This window comes from Artemia sp. Qi Xiang Cuo, chromosome 10 (genome assembly GCF_049724085.1).
Source record: "Artemia sp. Qi Xiang Cuo chromosome 10, ASM4972408v1, whole genome shotgun sequence".
Taxonomy (NCBI): Eukaryota; Metazoa; Arthropoda; class Branchiopoda; order Anostraca; family Artemiidae; genus Artemia; species Artemia sp. Qi Xiang Cuo.
In genome coordinates, this window is record NC_142803.1 from 40,335,474 (window position 1) to 40,352,790 (window position 17,317).

The 17,317-nt window shown below is 36.1% G+C and overlaps 1 protein-coding gene across 1 annotated transcript in view; it reads left to right on the forward strand.

Annotated features, from left to right (window-relative positions):
• Nucleotides 1-17,317, forward strand: part of LOC148947764 (short transient receptor potential channel 4-associated protein-like) — a 42,217-nt gene that overhangs the window by 12,837 nt on the left and 12,063 nt on the right. Inside the window, 5 exon segments of the mRNA XM_089095420.1 lie at nt 2,859-2,969; nt 4,628-4,762; nt 9,027-9,140; nt 15,599-15,849; nt 16,952-17,214. Of these exon segments, the coding sequence (XP_088951546.1) occupies nt 2,859-2,969; nt 4,628-4,762; nt 9,027-9,140; nt 15,599-15,849; nt 16,952-17,214 (874 nt within the window).

A 17,317-nucleotide genomic window follows, 5' to 3' on the forward strand; every position in this document is an offset into this window, starting at 1 on the left:
CTATCTGCTTTATTAAATTTACACTAAGTCTAGACATAAATATTTATTGACATACTCGCCATAGCAAAGCTGTTTACAAGGTACATACGAAATCACACGAACTACAATTGCTTTATGCTGTTAAACAGACCCGTGAAAAAGGGAACAAAATAATGCTGATATCGCGTTGTGCGGTAGTAAACCGGTTCCAACTTATTCTGTCTTCTGGTGAGTGTGTACTGGGGTGCATTCGAGTGGTGTTTTGAGCTTCTTAGGAGGAATTGTCCAGATTGACTATAAGATTCTGGAGGCGGTTGTGGAGTTACTCAAGTCTCAGTAATTCAAGGGCCTTTTTGTAGGAGGTATAGTTTTCTCCCATCATAATTTTACAAGCACATTTTGTATGGCCTCAATATCTTGGCTTAGCCCTTATCTTAACTGGACGATTGGGCCCTAAATAGGACACGCGTATTCTAGTACAGGTAGAACGTAAGTCATGTAGGCCAGTTTCATTGACTTTCCCTTGAGACCGAATCTTTTCCTTGTAACAAGCAATTGCAGAGCAACATAGCCTTTGCAAACTAGCTCATTCACGTGGCTGTTGAATCGGCAATCAGTTGAGAAAGTAATAACCAGTATCTTTTCACTGTTCACTGGCTGGAAGAGGGTTACTGGCTCTTGGAAATCAGTTTCTAGAGGGTTGAGCCTCATTACCTTCCACTTCATTTCATTGAGAGTGAGACTTGCTAGTTCACAATCAGTGCGAAACATACTCGTAATGATTGGGTCGAATTTCGGCACAGTAAAGTCTCCTTCGAGTACATATTTCAGTAGGAAGGATAAGTCATCCACAAATTTGTATTTATCCTTGAAAGACCGAAGGATGTAGTTTATGACATCCAGGAAACCGATACCAGCAAGTTTTTGAAGAATTCGTATAATTTTTGATCAAGGCGAAGACACACTGTTCACGAACAGACAGGAAGTCTGGTTCAACACTAGACAGACAAAGATGTCTTGTCTGTTTCACGGCCAGAGAGGAAGTTCACGATTAACAGGTCGGTTTTGGCACTTATTTCATTTAAGTTTTCAGGTGGCTGATCAACAAGGTGGCTGATCAAGTCAAATGCTTTTATATTGTCGGTTTATGACAAAATCAACGAAGGATTTGCCCTTCCCAGGATAGAATATCATCGTACAACCTGACGAGATACACTGAGGAGGTGTTGGGATCACGGATACAACCGTATTGATAATGGTCTAATTGGGGCTCTTATGTCGTTCAACAGTGGCCTTGAAATGAATGTCTCAGTAACTTTCGCCATACATGGGATTAGCGAAATCAGTCTTAAATCATCGCACGACAAATGATTTCTTAGGTATCACTACAATGTATGATTTTTTCCAAGTGTTTGGAAATTTGTGGAAGTCTGAAGAACATGGTAGCATATATGTTCCATTTGATTTTTGAAATGTAGTCCAAATAGTATGGGTGTTGCTTGGTATTATTCTAACCTTTGTAATTGTATTTTTTCTCAGAAACTGAGGTCAGACACTTAGTACTACACTTATCTTTCCAATTGCATTAATTTTGACTTGATGCACTTATCAATGACTAGAAACGCCAGAGGCTGGATGGTTTTTCTAGTTTTGCAATGTTCTTCGGAGCGTTTCTTTACTATTTTCTTGATTATCTCACCGGGAAAAGTTTCAAATTGTGTCTTTGCCTCTTATTGACCTACATGCCATTGATCCCCCTCCCCCACAAAAAAGAAAGCGACAGGGACAGTATTTAAATTATGCCTGCATATTGCCTATATTTATAGCAGAAATGTCATGACTGCCTATTGCCTATATTTCAAAAAGTGTGTTTATTTATCTGAAGAAAATCTCGATGTATGACTTATTTCTTGTTATGCGCGATGCTTTTATGCCATGTTTCAGAAAACTGCATAATTTCCTGGCCTTGGAAGGACCTGCCCATTAGACAAACAGAAAAATTAACATCACCTGAATTAAATGTCGTTTTGCGCATTGCTTTTTGAGATAATCAAACCAAAGGGAAGTTTGAGGGTGGAAGTTGTATAATGGGTAAAGAAGTACGTCCAATAGTAGCTCTAATAGTTATAGCGAAGAAGGTAACTATCAACGAGAAAACAGTTGGAGGATGAGATTGAACGAAAGCTTGTCCCAGATTGGAAGCGGCTAAAGGAAGGAAACTGAGTACTTGGTCACTGGGGGTCCATGTGTATAAATGCGCGAGGAAATTTCATAGTGAGATGCAATAAACTAATAGCCCCCCCCCCCCGGATTTACAGAAGAGGCTTTACATAATTATCATAAGAAATTAAAAGCGAAATTAAATTAGTGATTTTAGCCATTGTGTTGAAAGGTAGTAAGTGTAAGTAAGTAAGTAAGTGTGACGGCACTAGACCCTTAAGGTCCCAACCGGTGGTGCTGATCTCCGTTTCGTGGCCCTTCAGCCAGGAAGTGCAATGGGGGGCTGGGGGTCAGCCATCCTGTGCTTTCACACACCCTTCCTACTTACCTTCCCCAGATTTCTCCAGGTACCCATTTTAAAGCTGGGTAGACTCTGGCTAAGCTTACAGAATCACACCACTGACCCACGTCCAAACCCAAGTAACCGGCCACGCCAGGGATCGAACCCGTGCGCTTTGGACAAAGAATTCTCAACCCAGTGCACGTCCACTTAGCCAGGACGGCTTAAGGTCAAAACATTTTTCCGGTTTTTGCTCCACGAAAATTACAAAATTTTAAGTCCCATTAAAAAATCAATCGGGTTGAGAGTATCTAATAGTGGAGAACATTCTTGCTTATGTATAAGCCAAAACGTTTATTTAAGACTTTTTTGTTTATAGCAAATATTAGAGCTCAGCTTAGCAGGATAGATGAAGATAAGCTGGCAAGTTTATGCAGAATTCTTGCCGTATCCGTGTCCGATGTTGAAGACTCAGAAGCACGTGCCACGCGTAAGCTTTTTCCCTGTTTTCCCTGTTTCTAAGGTAGAATTAAGAGAAATCTCATTTCAAGCTAAATCTAGCTCTATAGACATTTTTAACTTTAAGTAGTAGGCCTACTTTTGCCTTTTTTTTAAGCTTGGGTCTAAACTAAATTCCAATCAAGCAGATTGCCATTTTTTAGTTTAAAGAGGGAAAATGCGGCTAATTCTTACATGTATGTATTTAATATTGCACCATGTTACACACCTCATAATCTTCTAGTTATGCATTAGGCTTTCAAAAAACTTATATTTACATTCTCTGGAAAAACAGACAAACTCAAAGGGGGGCCTACTAATTTTATAAACATTCTGGTCGATACAGTTCATTTTATTTTGTGCAATAAAATTTTGTAATGCAAATAATAAGTTAAATCAAGCATATTTTGACGGGCATTCATATCTAACTTACTGAACATTATTTAAGAAATTCTGATTTTATCGTTAATTAAATTAAAAAAATTTTTTCAAGAAAATGTCTTTCAGAGAAAAGCACTGAGCGATATTAAAACCTGAATGAATCAGAAATAATCATATAATAAGTGAAACTTAAAACAAATAGAAATTAACACAAAGAAGAGTTGGATTGTTATCCCCTCCAAACTCTGGAGTGCCATTTTAATTACACTGAAACTTTTATAGGTTTGTGTTCATAATAAAAGAGCGATCTCTAAATATTGTTTAAATTTACAGAAAAAATACATAAAAGCTAAAAAAATTGTCATCATCAATTTCAAAGGACACTTGATTGCTTTAAAAGGATACTTATTTTCTTTACTTTTTTCCATCTTGGAACATCATCCCCATCCCTAAAAAAGTAAGCTGGAGTTTTTAACTGTTTATCAAATCATTAAAAAAAAGTATCAAAATACCAATCAAGTTTTTAGGAACAAAATAACTAGCAATTTTTTAAACAAACATGTTTGTGACAATTCATCTTGGTTCTGATATTTTAAAAGGTTTAATATATGCCGTTTTGTTTGTTCTGAGTAGTTTCTAATCACTGTGTAGTTTCGGTTTGAATTATTAAGAGACTATTTTTGAACGCCTCAGATTTTATTATGAATAATCTTTAAAGAAAAACGTTTACATTTTAAAAAATACTTTTCGATAAACGCTATTTTTGATTTAATTGTAATTCTCTGTTTAATTTACACAATTATATTGTATGCTAGCTGTAGAAATAATTGTAATTTTTTTTTAATTTGAATTGTAATTTCTTTTATACGAAATTTGAGTATCACAATCTCTAATCATTCTTAGCTTTGTGCAACAATTTTTAAAGTTGGCTGCTCGCAAAATCTAAGTATAATAGACTTTTTTTTAAATAAATGCTAAGATACCTTAATAAATAAATAAAAAAAATTTGAATTCAAAAATAAAATTTAATAATCGGTAAAATAGCCCAAATAGAAAAGAAATAACTGCTATTTCTTTTTAAAAGTCTAGTAAAAGACAAAGCTTAGTATCGTAAACTCAAAATTTAAATCAAAATATTCGTACGCTGATCTAACCAATATGGCCTCTGAACAGCTCATTTATCGTCCAAGTCTATCGGTTTTAAAGCCAATAGGCTACTATGATACCCACTTTGACTATCAATAGCAATTATTTGTGTAATTCTTTTAGTTGTGGCACAATATCGACAGAAGAAATCAAGTGGAGAGAAGGAAGAGAATCCGACTCAAGTGAAAAACAGGGATATTCTTTTGAACACGTCAAGTGTCGTCGAAAAAATTTTACATGCTGCCTGTAAACTGCCACGTATGTAATATTTCTGTTTTTTTAATTATAGTGTTCTAATTTATTGTCCCTTCATTGCTCTTTTTGGAATCCACCATTGTAACCAAATATTTTTTTAGGACTTTTATTAAAAAATATTTATATAAAAGGACTTCTATTGTTTATCAATTTAAGTCTGTTTAGAAATCTCATCTCCCCCGGAAATATTGGACTAATTTCAATGTTGGGAAAAAAGAAATGCGAGTTAAAAAGACTGGAATGCGCCGTTGTAACCAAATATTTAGTTTAGGACTCATATTAAAATTATTAAATAAAACGTTTTTATGAAAGGATTTTTATTATTTATCAATTTCAGTCAGTTTAGAAATCTCATCATCTCCAGAAATGTTGGACTTATTTCATTGTTGGAAAAAGAAAGCGAGTTAAAAAGACTTTGTTTATCGATTTCAGTCAGTTTAGAAATCTCATCAGCCCTGGAAATATTGAACTAATTTCAATGTTGGGAAAAAAAATTGCGAGCTAAAAAGAGTTTTTGTTTATCAATTACAAGTCAGGTTAGAAATTTCATTAGCTCCGTAAATATTGGACTAATGCCAACGTTGGGAAAAAATAGCGAGTTAAAGACTTTGTTTATCAATTTCAATTAGTTTAGAAATTTTATTAGCTCCGTAAATATTGGACTAATGGTAATTTTTGAAAAAAATAGTGAGTGATTGCTTAAAATTAATTTTTTTACGAGAAGACCAGTGTGACATCTTGATGTCTGCAGAAATTCTCTAGCGAATCGTTTATACATTACGATTTATACGTTGAGTTAACGGGAATGACGGAGACAGATGTATAATGTAAGAACACATTTTCATTTTTTGTCTTCATTGAAAGGGCTTGCAATCGTCTTAGAGGATCAGTTCTTCTGTTTGAAGATTTTGTCCTGAGGCCAGTCAATTTTCTTCTGTTGTCGTTGAGTTATTCCCCTCTTCAGCAGAAAGTACTGTATCAACACAATTTTCAAGAGACTCACAATTTAGACTTAATAGAGGTACCACATCGTCATTTGCCCTCTTCAGCACAAAGTACTTTATCAACACAATTTTCAAGAGACTCACAATTTAGACTTACTAGAGGTACCACATCGTCATTTGCCTCTTAGTCTTTATGTTGTACATTTTGATATTGTCACAACTTCAATTGATATTTTCAGAATTACACAGAAGTAAAACCATAATTTGTTAGTGAACATAGCATGCTACTATACTTACAGCTCTGATTTGATCAGTGATCAATGGAATGTATTTTTTTTCGGTTGATTAGTGCCTAAAAGATCCTCGTCAGATTTTTTGGGCTAATTCGGATCTATTTTCATATCCATTTATTTTTTGCAGTGTTTTAGTTTTTCAAATTTCTTTATTATGATTTTACCTGTTAAAAGGCTAATCTTTGAAATGGTTTAAATGCATTATAGCTAGTCAGTTACACTTACCCCAAACTGTATGTACGGTTATAGCTTACCCCAAATTGTATGTACGGTTATAGCTCGTTTGCAGTGGGACGATCATAGGCATACATACCCCACATTTTAAGTCTGAGGGTTTGATATCATTAAAAAGTTAGCTTTAGTTCCAAGTAAATAAGATTTGCTTATGATACACTACTACTAACAACTCATTGCAGCAACAACCCCTGTTGCCAACACAGCTACGCATACTCCTCCTCCATCCTAATTTGTAAGTTCCCATTTCTCTTAAGTATTTCCTCACGACATCCTCCTACACCAACCGGGGACAACCTACTTTTCGTTTGGGCCTAGACGATTGTCCGAACAGAACAATCTTAGGCAATCTGTACTCCTTCATCCGCAGAACATGCCCTAGCCATCTCAACATTTTTCTCATTATAGCCCTAGAAATACAGCCTACTGTTTGAGATGCGGTCAGTCAGTCGGGTACTCGAAACAATCCGTAGGTGATTTCTCCAGAAAATATCTAGTAAATCCTCCTCCGTTTTTCTGAGTGCCTATGCTTCAGAACCATACTTGACCTGTGTCATCACTGTAGCTTCCAATATTCTAATCTTTGTTTGCAGACTTATCTTTCTATTCTTCCAGAGTTTTCAATTGTGAAAAAACACCCTGAGCCTTAGCTATTCTACTTTCAACATCGTTAATGCACCCATTGTCTTTACTAGTAATACTACCTAGATAAGTGAAGCTGTCCAATTGGTCGATTTTCTCGTTACCCATCATCACCTTTTCATCTTTACTTATTCCTAGCCTTTGTGACATAGTCTTCTTAACCTTAATTTTCAAACCTATTCTCGCGCCCTGAATTCGCAAAACCTCTAAGAATTCATTCGTTTTTCTAACACGTTCATCTAGACTTCTTAAATCATCAGCATAATCTATGTCCAGGAGAGTTTTACTTCCCCATTTGATTCGTGTTCTCTTATTGCCTTTGCTGTGCCCCTTAAGACAAAGTCCATCAAAATGATTAATAACACATCCCTGCTTAACTCCTGATTTAATGCGAAACCAGTTACTAACCTCATTTCCTACCTTAACCGCAGCAGTGTTATTCTCGTACATAACGCTAAGCACTTTAATATATTCGTCTCGCATACCATAAAGGATAAGACCTTCGCTAAAGCTCTTCTATCACCTGAATCAAAGGCTTACTCATAATATCAAAAACTGAGGACTAAAAGTGTTTGATGGCATAGGCGCTTGGTCTTCCTAATCATCAAAGGTATGATCAATTGTTTTTAGCAGTACCACTGAGTAAGTTGCGTTCTGTGTATTTTTCTATGGAAAATATTTGCTAAGAAGGCTAACTAAATTTCCTAAGAAGGCACTTGCCTAATATTTGCAATGTTGACGGCTTTGCAGAGTTCTGAGACAGATTCTTCTTGAAAAAAATATAGATTAACTTTAATAAATCTATTTTTTTTAATATGAAGACAGATAATTCCTGTTTTGCAAGTGAAAATTGTTTCTAATCTTATACTTTTTGCTTCACCCAAATTTTTAAATTGGATATATGTGAATGTTGCACGCAATTTACATACAAATTCTAGGTAAAGAAGGCAAAATAAGTTGATTTTCTTCTTAAAGTCGTACATGTTTACGATTTAAAAAAGCTTTGCCTGCCTTTCTTTCTGCTTGAGAGGTAACAATCGGGGAGTACCTAGTGCAGCTAAGACTCGGTTATATTTTCAACTGAATCAGGACTCATCTGGTTTCTGCACCGAAGTTAGGAATTGACTCGTGTTTGCACAGAATCAGGATTTAACTAGTTTTATATTGATTCAAAAGTTGGTTCCTTTTTACATTGGCTAAGGACTTGGCTCGTTTGTGTACCTAGCCATTCCCTAGCTTTAATATGCATGTTTTTGCTCCGAGTAACTACCCAGCCTGTTTTTTTTTACCGTGTCGCCAAAATTCTGCACTTCTGACGTTAGATTATTTCTTACTGAATCAGAAATTGGGTCATATTTAGCACCAAGCCAAGATTCTTATCGTTTATTGCACCACATTCTATCATTTATGTATCATCTTTATGCACTCCAATCATGCACATTATAAATCCTTTTATGATTCTAGTTTAAACCAGGGTCAATGGGCCTATCTTTCTATTAAAACATTTCAGAAAAGTGAGGCTCTTGCTCCCGGGAATGCTTAGGCTATGCCCCCCCTTCCTCTGAGGGACATTTTGAGATCTTTAGACTATTTTGAGTGAAATTGTGATCTCTAAAAGTTGTCCAGTGCCATGGGGACTAAGGGGTGTCAATGGAGAAAAAGGACATAAGAGCGGGGCTTCGTACCCTGAATAAACCCTTCCCATGTTTTTGCTACCATTTGATATATAAGAAGTTTCCAAAAAATGTATGGGATTGAACACTACTGCCTTCACTCTGACTGATAGGATGTTGAAATCTTTTATGGGCCATATATTTTGAATTTACCTTACATAAGGCAATAGTTGCCTATACTAGCTATATTTTTATCACAAATTTGAAAAATTACGTGTAACTAACTTAAATATTACTATGGAACCAGGTCGAATCATAGTATATTTGGTCTAGTTTCGTAAACAGCTTAAGTAAGGTGTATGTAATTTTCATGGTAATAATGCAGGGGTCGTATTTTTGCAGCGATCGAACAGCCTGAGCTAAAACACAAATTTATATAATTGTATGTTTATAATATTTCAACCGATAAATCAAAGTTCAGTTCTACTATGTATTCAAAATTGAATGATAACTGATATTGTTTTATTTATGATATTTTCAGTTCAGCCACGTTACCCCAATGCTCGCTCGGAAACAGATAATTGGATAAATTTTATTGATGCTGTTGTCACAGAAGGTTTAAATACAATGCCTCATCTTAGTGCTTTAAATCTTGGTAAGTTTTGTCACTGTATCTTTACTATCGTATTAATCAATTTCTTTGTTTTATTTCATGGCGCAATGTGAAAAAAAAAGAAAAGTATTTAACTTAGATGGTCGTTTGGGACTACCAAAAATATATAAATATATCAGTAATTGGCGCAGAAGGGATTCTGGGGCAGAAATTGGCGCAGAAGCGGGCGTGGGAATAGATAAGGTTTTTTCCTTTTGATATCAGTCCAAATATCCATCTTCCCCCCCCCTTGCGGAAAAAAAGAGAAATAGCCTAGTGACGTAAAAGCGATTTATGCCTTCTTGAAATTTTGGTACTTCCCCCTTTAGAAAAATTCCTCAGATTCTACTGCTGAGGGAGCATGCCTATGAAGAAAAAGAGTAAAAATATTTAGTCATCGACGGCATGCTTAAATGCATGGAAAGGTGGGAGAATAAAGTGACGTCTCTAGAAGTGTTTCCAAGGATCCTTTTGGATAAATTTGAAAAGGTTTATCCTAGTAGCCCAATCTCTGAGGCTGACACTACTCCATTTGTAGGACCTGTGTGCACACTTAGGACCGTGAAAACTTCTAAAAATGAGAATGAATTTAGTTCAAAAAGTTATATTGATAAATATAAGCAAGCAAGTGCTTTGAATTGTTCATAAGAAATTAAGCTTAGTAAAGAAAATAGAGTTGCTGTTTGGGATTTGGAATTGTAGATTGACTGGAATTATGGATTTTTTTTTTATTTGGCAGGTTCGTATAAATAAGGAAAACTTGCGCGAAATTAAAATAGCACTCAAGCCAGGGGCCTGGATATCCCCCCCCTTCTTGTGTGTGACTGGAACTGTTGTTTTGTGTACATATTTGGTAACAAAAATTGCAGGTAACAAAATTCCTGACAAGTTAAGAATAAAGGAGAGACAACAAGAGGGGTAGCCGAAACTCAAAAAGGGACCGGAAATAGAAATGAACGCAAGAATAAAAGGATGACCTGTAATCATGAAAAGAATAAGTTACATGATAAGATAAGATATTTATTTCAAAAAATACCTATCATAAGTCCCGACGGACCGAATTTGCAGTTCGGGGTCATAAAAATAAAAAAAAAAACATAGAATTAGCAAAAAGAATCAACAAAGGGCTAAAAAGTATCAAAAACAAACAATATCTGAAAAGCAAAGCCATTTTTAAGTCTAAAAAACAAAAGTGTCAAATGTAAGAAGGTTAAAAATGCAAAAACTAAAACAAAACCAAAAAAAAATTGATAAAAAAATAATTTTAAAAGGTTAAAAAATAGAATATAAAAAATGGGGCGGCAACGGAAGACCAAAACGCAAACAACCATGGTTAACACCCGTAAAAAAAAAAAAAAAAAAAAAAAAAACTAGTGGTTTATTTGATAAGTAATGAAGGGACAAAGGTTTTTTAATATCTGGTGGTTAAACAACGGATGGGGGACAAGATAGGGATGGGTTCAGAAACAGTACGTGGCAGGCGGTGTCTGGATGGGGAGTGTCTTTTGGGGAAAATGTTTTCCGTGCGAGGGTTTATTATTGCATTTTTTGCAAAACGGAGGCACAGCGTTCCTCTCCTGTGCTCAAGTTTCCAGCTTGGCCTTTTTTAGAAGGAGTGAATATGGAACCAAAGTTTCTTTAAAAATTATTCTTAGGGCTCTTTTTTGAATAGATTCAATTTTATCTGATTCATCACGGGAGATGCCAGGATGCCAAACTGGACAAGCATATTCAATTTGCGGGCGGACAAGGGAAAATCCCTAAAGAATGGGATGGGGGGATGTTAAATTTATTCAAGAGCTTAAGGAGAGACATGGACGCATTAGCTCTACGGACAATATCTTTCACGTGGATATCCCACTTTAAATTAGAGGAAATTGTAACCCCAAGTAATTTAAAGGAAGACACAGAAATATCTGGGGGGATAGGGTCAAGGAAGGCGGGAATAGATTTCAAGAAATTTATCGTAATTATAATTGATTTAGTGGACTTTACTTTCATATTTAGGTTCTTAGCTTCATCCGAAATGTGGGATAGAATTTCAAGGGGGTCACTTAATATTCCTGTGACATTCTTCGAGGATCGTCAAGTCATCCACGTATTTAAACCTTTGGGGGACGTCCTTACCAATATCGTTAATCATGACTAGAAATAAAAGTGGTCCCAATAAGGTTCCTTGAGGAATTCCACAATATATAGGGAGGAGGTTAGAGAAAATATTTTTGTATTTAACAACTTGGGATCTATTTGAAAGAAACGATATAACAATATTTACTAACAGAGGATCAAGTTTAAAGTTAACCAGTAGTGAACGAATTAGGGTGGTGTGGTCAACCAGGTCAAAAACTTTTTGGAAATCAACTAAGACAAGGTTCAGCCAGAGACTTGGTCTATCAAGGTTACTTACGATGGTGTGTACTTAGTGCACAAGCTAATGGGTGGTGGAAGTTTTGTTAAAGTTACCAAACTGCTGGGTGTCAATATGCGGACAAATTTTCGTCTTAAGCCAGTCACAGAGGAAACCTTCATAAAGTTTGGAAAAAACAGAAGTGAGCGTAATGGGGCGAATGTTGGCGAAAGTCAGACTGGCGCATTTTTTAGGGACAGGTGTTATAAAACCTTGTTTCTAAGTCAACTGGGATGTCCAAGGGACAAATACTTGATTTTCTAAGCTTAAGAATTTTATTTATAACATCAGAAGGAGAAATAAAGGGGAAAAGATTTTTAGAAAGAAGAGTTGGACTTCAATCAGTGACAGGTGGGAAACTTTGCCTGATGCAAGTAAGGTACATGTTTAATTTGCTCACAGTCTTGCTAGGGGGCCCAGCCAAATTAAAATTAACTTTGCAATAAACTTTTCCACATATTTCTATAATTTTTCTGTATTATTGCTTGGGCTTGTTAGAATATAGATCTTTGACTTTATTATTATAATAATTAGAAGCTGCTTTTCTTAATTTTTTCTTTTGGAATTTTCTTAGACTATTAGACTCAGTAATATGACCTGCTTTGAAAAAATTGATTTTTTTTCTTACAAGTTTTTTAAAATACTCAGTAACATAAAGCTTATCTGTAGAACACGTTTTAATTTTTTTCTCAGAGAATTGGAGTTCATAATTACTCTTCAATAAGTTTTGGAGGTAGGGAGGAAATCAGTATACGTAATTTTTGTGATATATAGAGGACCAATTTCAGCAGTAATTCCGAAGAAAACATGGAATAGTATTGGGCCAGTAACAGTTACAAAGATAGTTTCAGTTGGTGAAAATAACTCTTTAACTTTAGCCAGTGGAGTTAGGAAAAGGCTAAAGTGGTAACTACCCCCTAGAGGGGACAGAGTGGAGACGGGTTTGTAAAACTTCGAAAGATTAGTGCAAATTAAATCAAGAGTAGTATTGCCTTTTGTAGTAGGGACATTAACGACCTGTTTTAAATTAAAGCGTTACATGTAAAATCAAGTCTTATATCGTTTGCGTCACCCATCAGGAAAATTCCTGCATTTGGGTATTTTGATAGTACAAAGTCAGCACTTGCATTTAATTTTTCGATAAAATTTATTTTGTCAGCGGATCTCTGATTAGGGGAGTAATAAAAACAACAAAGGACAAATAAATTAAAAGGACGCGGCAAGACTTTAGGTCGAACACACACCCACATAACTTCATCAAAGGGATTAAGACACGGAATTGGGATTTCACTTGGATATAAATCATTACGGATAAAGAACAGAATTCCGCCACCTTTCTTACCCAGAGGGTGGTTTTCTGGTCTGAGTTTAATAAATTGAGAAAAATTGTTAATCTTTAACATGTGCAAATTTTTAGCTTGAACTTCAGTAATAGCGATTACATCGCTATTACTATCTATATATTCTATCTATATCTATATATTTTAGAAAGGGTGTCTAATTCATTAAGTTTTTCAAAGTTAAGGCTTTCAGCGTTGCTCAACAAAAGTTTGGGGAATCGAAAGCGACTTGTGAAGGTACCGTGTTTACACTTTACTTTTTTTATATCACAGATGGGGTCAGGGGTTCTAGTGGAATTCTTGACGGGGGTTAAAGTTGGATAGTGAGAACAAGGGACAGGGGGATCAAATCCATCTTTTTCAAATACAATTGCATTTAATTGAGCAGGTACTAGCGGAGACTCTAAACAGCGGTAACTATTTGAAGTTTTAGAAACTCTGCATGGAGGTGTTAAAAATGGATCATTCTGCCTGCTTACTCTTAAACCAGAGTCATACTGGTAGGGTAGCCAGGGGGGATAAAGTGCAAGGCAAGGGAGAAAGGTTTCCTGGTGATCTGGGAATAAGTCAAGTTGGGAGTGTTCTTTAAATGGGGGGGGCGGGGGGCAAGATGATGCTGAGGGAGGGAAGTACGGTGGGAGGTCTCTGAGAGGGGAGGGGTTGGGTTTGTTTCGGCAAATAACGGGTGGAGTCCAGAACCGGCCGGTAACTTCTTGGACGCATGGAGAAGAAAGGAGTCAAAAGGAAGTGGATTTTTGGGAGGAATATGAGTGAGGGGGGGGGTTTGGGGATGGTCCGAATTGAGTGAAGGGAGTGTGGGGGTTGGACTGACTTGGCACGCGTAAGTACTTGGGGCGGAGGATTGTTTCGAGGGATGGCTTCCTGTGGTATAGTGCTCTGTATCGGGTATGCAGGGGGATAAGACTGAAAGTCGAATGGAACACGAACAAGGGGAGGGGGGGGTCGTGAATACTTTCGGTGTCACTCTTAAAAACTTTGAATTTCAAAACTGTGCTTCCATCCGGTAGATGCACGAGCAAGAATACAATACTTTTCAATAGACGATAAAACAGAGCAAAGATTAGCAGGGTCAAAAATACACTTATAAGACACACAAAGTGCCGAAATAAACTGACAACAAATATGCAGAAACTTGCATTGTTTGCCAAACATGCAGAAACCACTATCAAAATGCTCGTAGATCAAAGTTTTCTTTCTGCTGATTTTTATATTTATTTCACTTTTATACTTCACTTTCGTAATTTTTTCAAAGATAATAAAAATATCATCGTCTGGTAATGACTTCTCCATTACCTTTTTGTTTAATTCATTATAACCTGATAATTTATGCGAAAAATCGGAAGTCACTGGACTATTCACGAACTCAAGGGCGTCATCAGTTTTCAAACTACACGTAGGTATGTATATGCTCTCATGGGACATCATGCAATTGATGCATGATGTGATAAAATCAAATAGTTGACTTCTTAGGGCAATAATAATTGCTGTATTGTTTTTTAAATCCTCTTGTAATTTGAGGCTTTTCAATTTAAGGGTTACTTGATTGTTTTCTAGACTGCAAAGTTCCTCTTCAATAAGGAGATATTGGAACTAAAGGGAGATGATATATTCACTCATTTGTTTAATTTCAAGATTATATTCATGAAGTATATTTTTACCAATTTTTTGGTCATTGAGAAAAATTTCAACTTGTTTTTTCAAATCTTCTATGGCTACTTCAAGCTCTGAATTCTTCTCTAACTGGGAATTGTATTTATCTCGGAGATCAGCCAGCTGTTTGATATGTTTATCACAGTCAACACAAGGGGGGACTTGGCAAGCTTGATTTTTTGAAACTGATTTCGGGGTTGTAGGTTTTGTGGCAGACTTGGGCAAAGAGCGTGGTTTAGAGCCAGGGGGTAGAGAAAGTGATGTTAAAGGTGGTGCGGGGTCCTCATTCAAAGAACGGGGAGACTGACAGTATAAACAAAACCACTCACCACATTGTTTTCTCTCCTCAATAGAAATGCCTGCACATTTTGGATGAAACCACTGTTGACACCGACTGCACTGCACTGTTCCACTGGCGGCACGAAGTCGGCACTCAGGGCATGTGAATTTTATGGGCTTTAACATAATGGTGAAACGATAAGTCCAGTTAATATAGCTCAAAACAGGTCAATGACTGAAACTTGGATTATAATAACTTCCAAAAACGGGTTTCAAAAATTTAACCCAGCATAGGTGTTAACAGGTCAAATGCCAGAAAGTGACTGAACAAATGCCAGAAAGTGACAAAACACGAACAACATGGTAGACCCAGAAAAAAGTATGTTTATAGGGTATAAAACGAGGAAGTTTTGCAAAAATAGATTTTTTTTTTAGCCTGATGGCATTTGAAATATCTTTTTGAAAACTGAGCTGTTCAGAAGTCGATTTCACTGCTCATCACCGACAAGAAACAGCTTACAAAGAAGATTAATTGCTGGTTTTAGTGTACAAAAAAGGGGAAAACAACCCCGAGTTTATCTGTGCTTGAAAATGAAGAATCTAATAAAATGCATAATAAAATGAACTTAGTCAAATTGGCTTCTAAGAATGATTTAATCTTCAATTACAAGAAAACCATAAAAAGAGATGGGCTGGATGCTTTTATAAAGCTCAGCAACTGCGTGGTAATTATTAACTAGAATGATTGATTTTTGACTTTATAGAAGCTGCTGAACCAATGGATGTTGACTCTCCAGTGTCTGCAGACTCTGTTTCTAATCCTCTTACTAAGCGTGTTGACTCGATCTATATGCTAAGCCTATTAATAGCAGGAACTCATCGAATGGCAGCCCAAGAAAAATTGTCAGGACTCAAATTGGCACCAAAACTTAATGACCTGTTTGATCAGCTTGTGTGGAGAAAGCAAGATCATGGCCATGCTGCCGGGCACATATCGAGGTGCAATTGCAGTCCGGTGAGATTTTCTCCTTATTTATATTGCCTTCCTCTCTTCACATTCTCCTCAGTATCTACTCTTCCTTTGTTCTCTTTTACTGCTGTATCTACTTCGTACCTCAGAATCAAAGATTTAAGTACGAAAGTTTAAAACACCATTCGAAGTTCAAGTCTCGGTAAACTGAAATCTTACCTGGGAAAGAGGTAACATCTTTAGATTTGTTTATACGCTTAGGACTTTTTCGGAAAGGGTGAAAAGTTTGAAAATATGAGTTTGGACTGATTGCTGATGACATTAGGCACCCCATTTTTTAAAAATAAAAATCCTTGCGCCCCTCGACCCAAAGAAGATTTAAAAAAAAATTCTTTGTGAACAGCCTGACAAAGTACTACCACTTGGGAGAATGGGGAGCAGCTATCTATAGACCTAGTGGAATATCTAGGACTCTATAAGAAGTAGTTTACTATAACTATGTTCCCACTTTTGGTTTTATAAATTTACGAGGGACCTTGGTAGCTGAGAAGCTAGGAACTCTAAAAAGCTCCTATTAGGTACCCAAATTTTACTGAGTCCACAGAGCAGTCTACTACTGTCGTAGATTTGTTGCTCTTTATAGAATACAGGGATAGAAGAAAAATCAAGGCGACAGTATTTCCTTCCAAATACCACTCCGCCATCTTTCTTATGTCTGATATTATAAAAATAATGTTTTTTAATGCTGTTAAATAACTAGTTAATATTAATTAGTTTATGAATTAAAATAACACTAGATAAGCATTTTCCGGTCAATTATAATGTATGGAAAATATTAGAATTTAATTCTGTGGAGACTGGCTGGAGGCTGAAGTTTCTAATTAAAATTGTGGCAATAAGAAAAGGTCAGCGTTTTAACGTTAGCCAAAGAAAATGGAAACAGTTACATGAAATCTGTAAAAATGTCAATCTTTTTTCGTAATTGCAATGATTCTATGGACTGGATTCCATAAAGACATTCTATTTAGTGCTAGTGTGGGTAAAAGAAAAAGAAACGGTAAAATATTGATGTCAGTACGCAAAATTTGATTTTTAATTCTTGACTAGTTGTTGAAGCGCAGATAATAGTTCTTCTTTATTTCACTAGGAAGTCATATTGAAGATACAGTTTCTCCGCTTGGTTCACAATTACTGTTATCACAGTTCACATAAGCTAACTTTGTTGTCCAATCCTGAATGGCAAGAAATCTGCATGCTTTCGGAACAGTTTGATCCTGAGGAATTTGGCGAAGGGGTTACCAAGCCAGATTATAGGAGTCTAGAAGAATCAAGCCTGTGTGGCGAAGGACATGGACTCCTCTCAAAAATCATTGGGGTCTTGAGGGATGAACCAGTTGAATCCGTATTCAGGTTAGTATGTACTCCAGATGCTTACCTAGGGGAAAAGAAAAATGATGCTTTATTTGAAAATTACACAAGCTACAATAAATTGAAATTTTTTCATTTCTAGTAA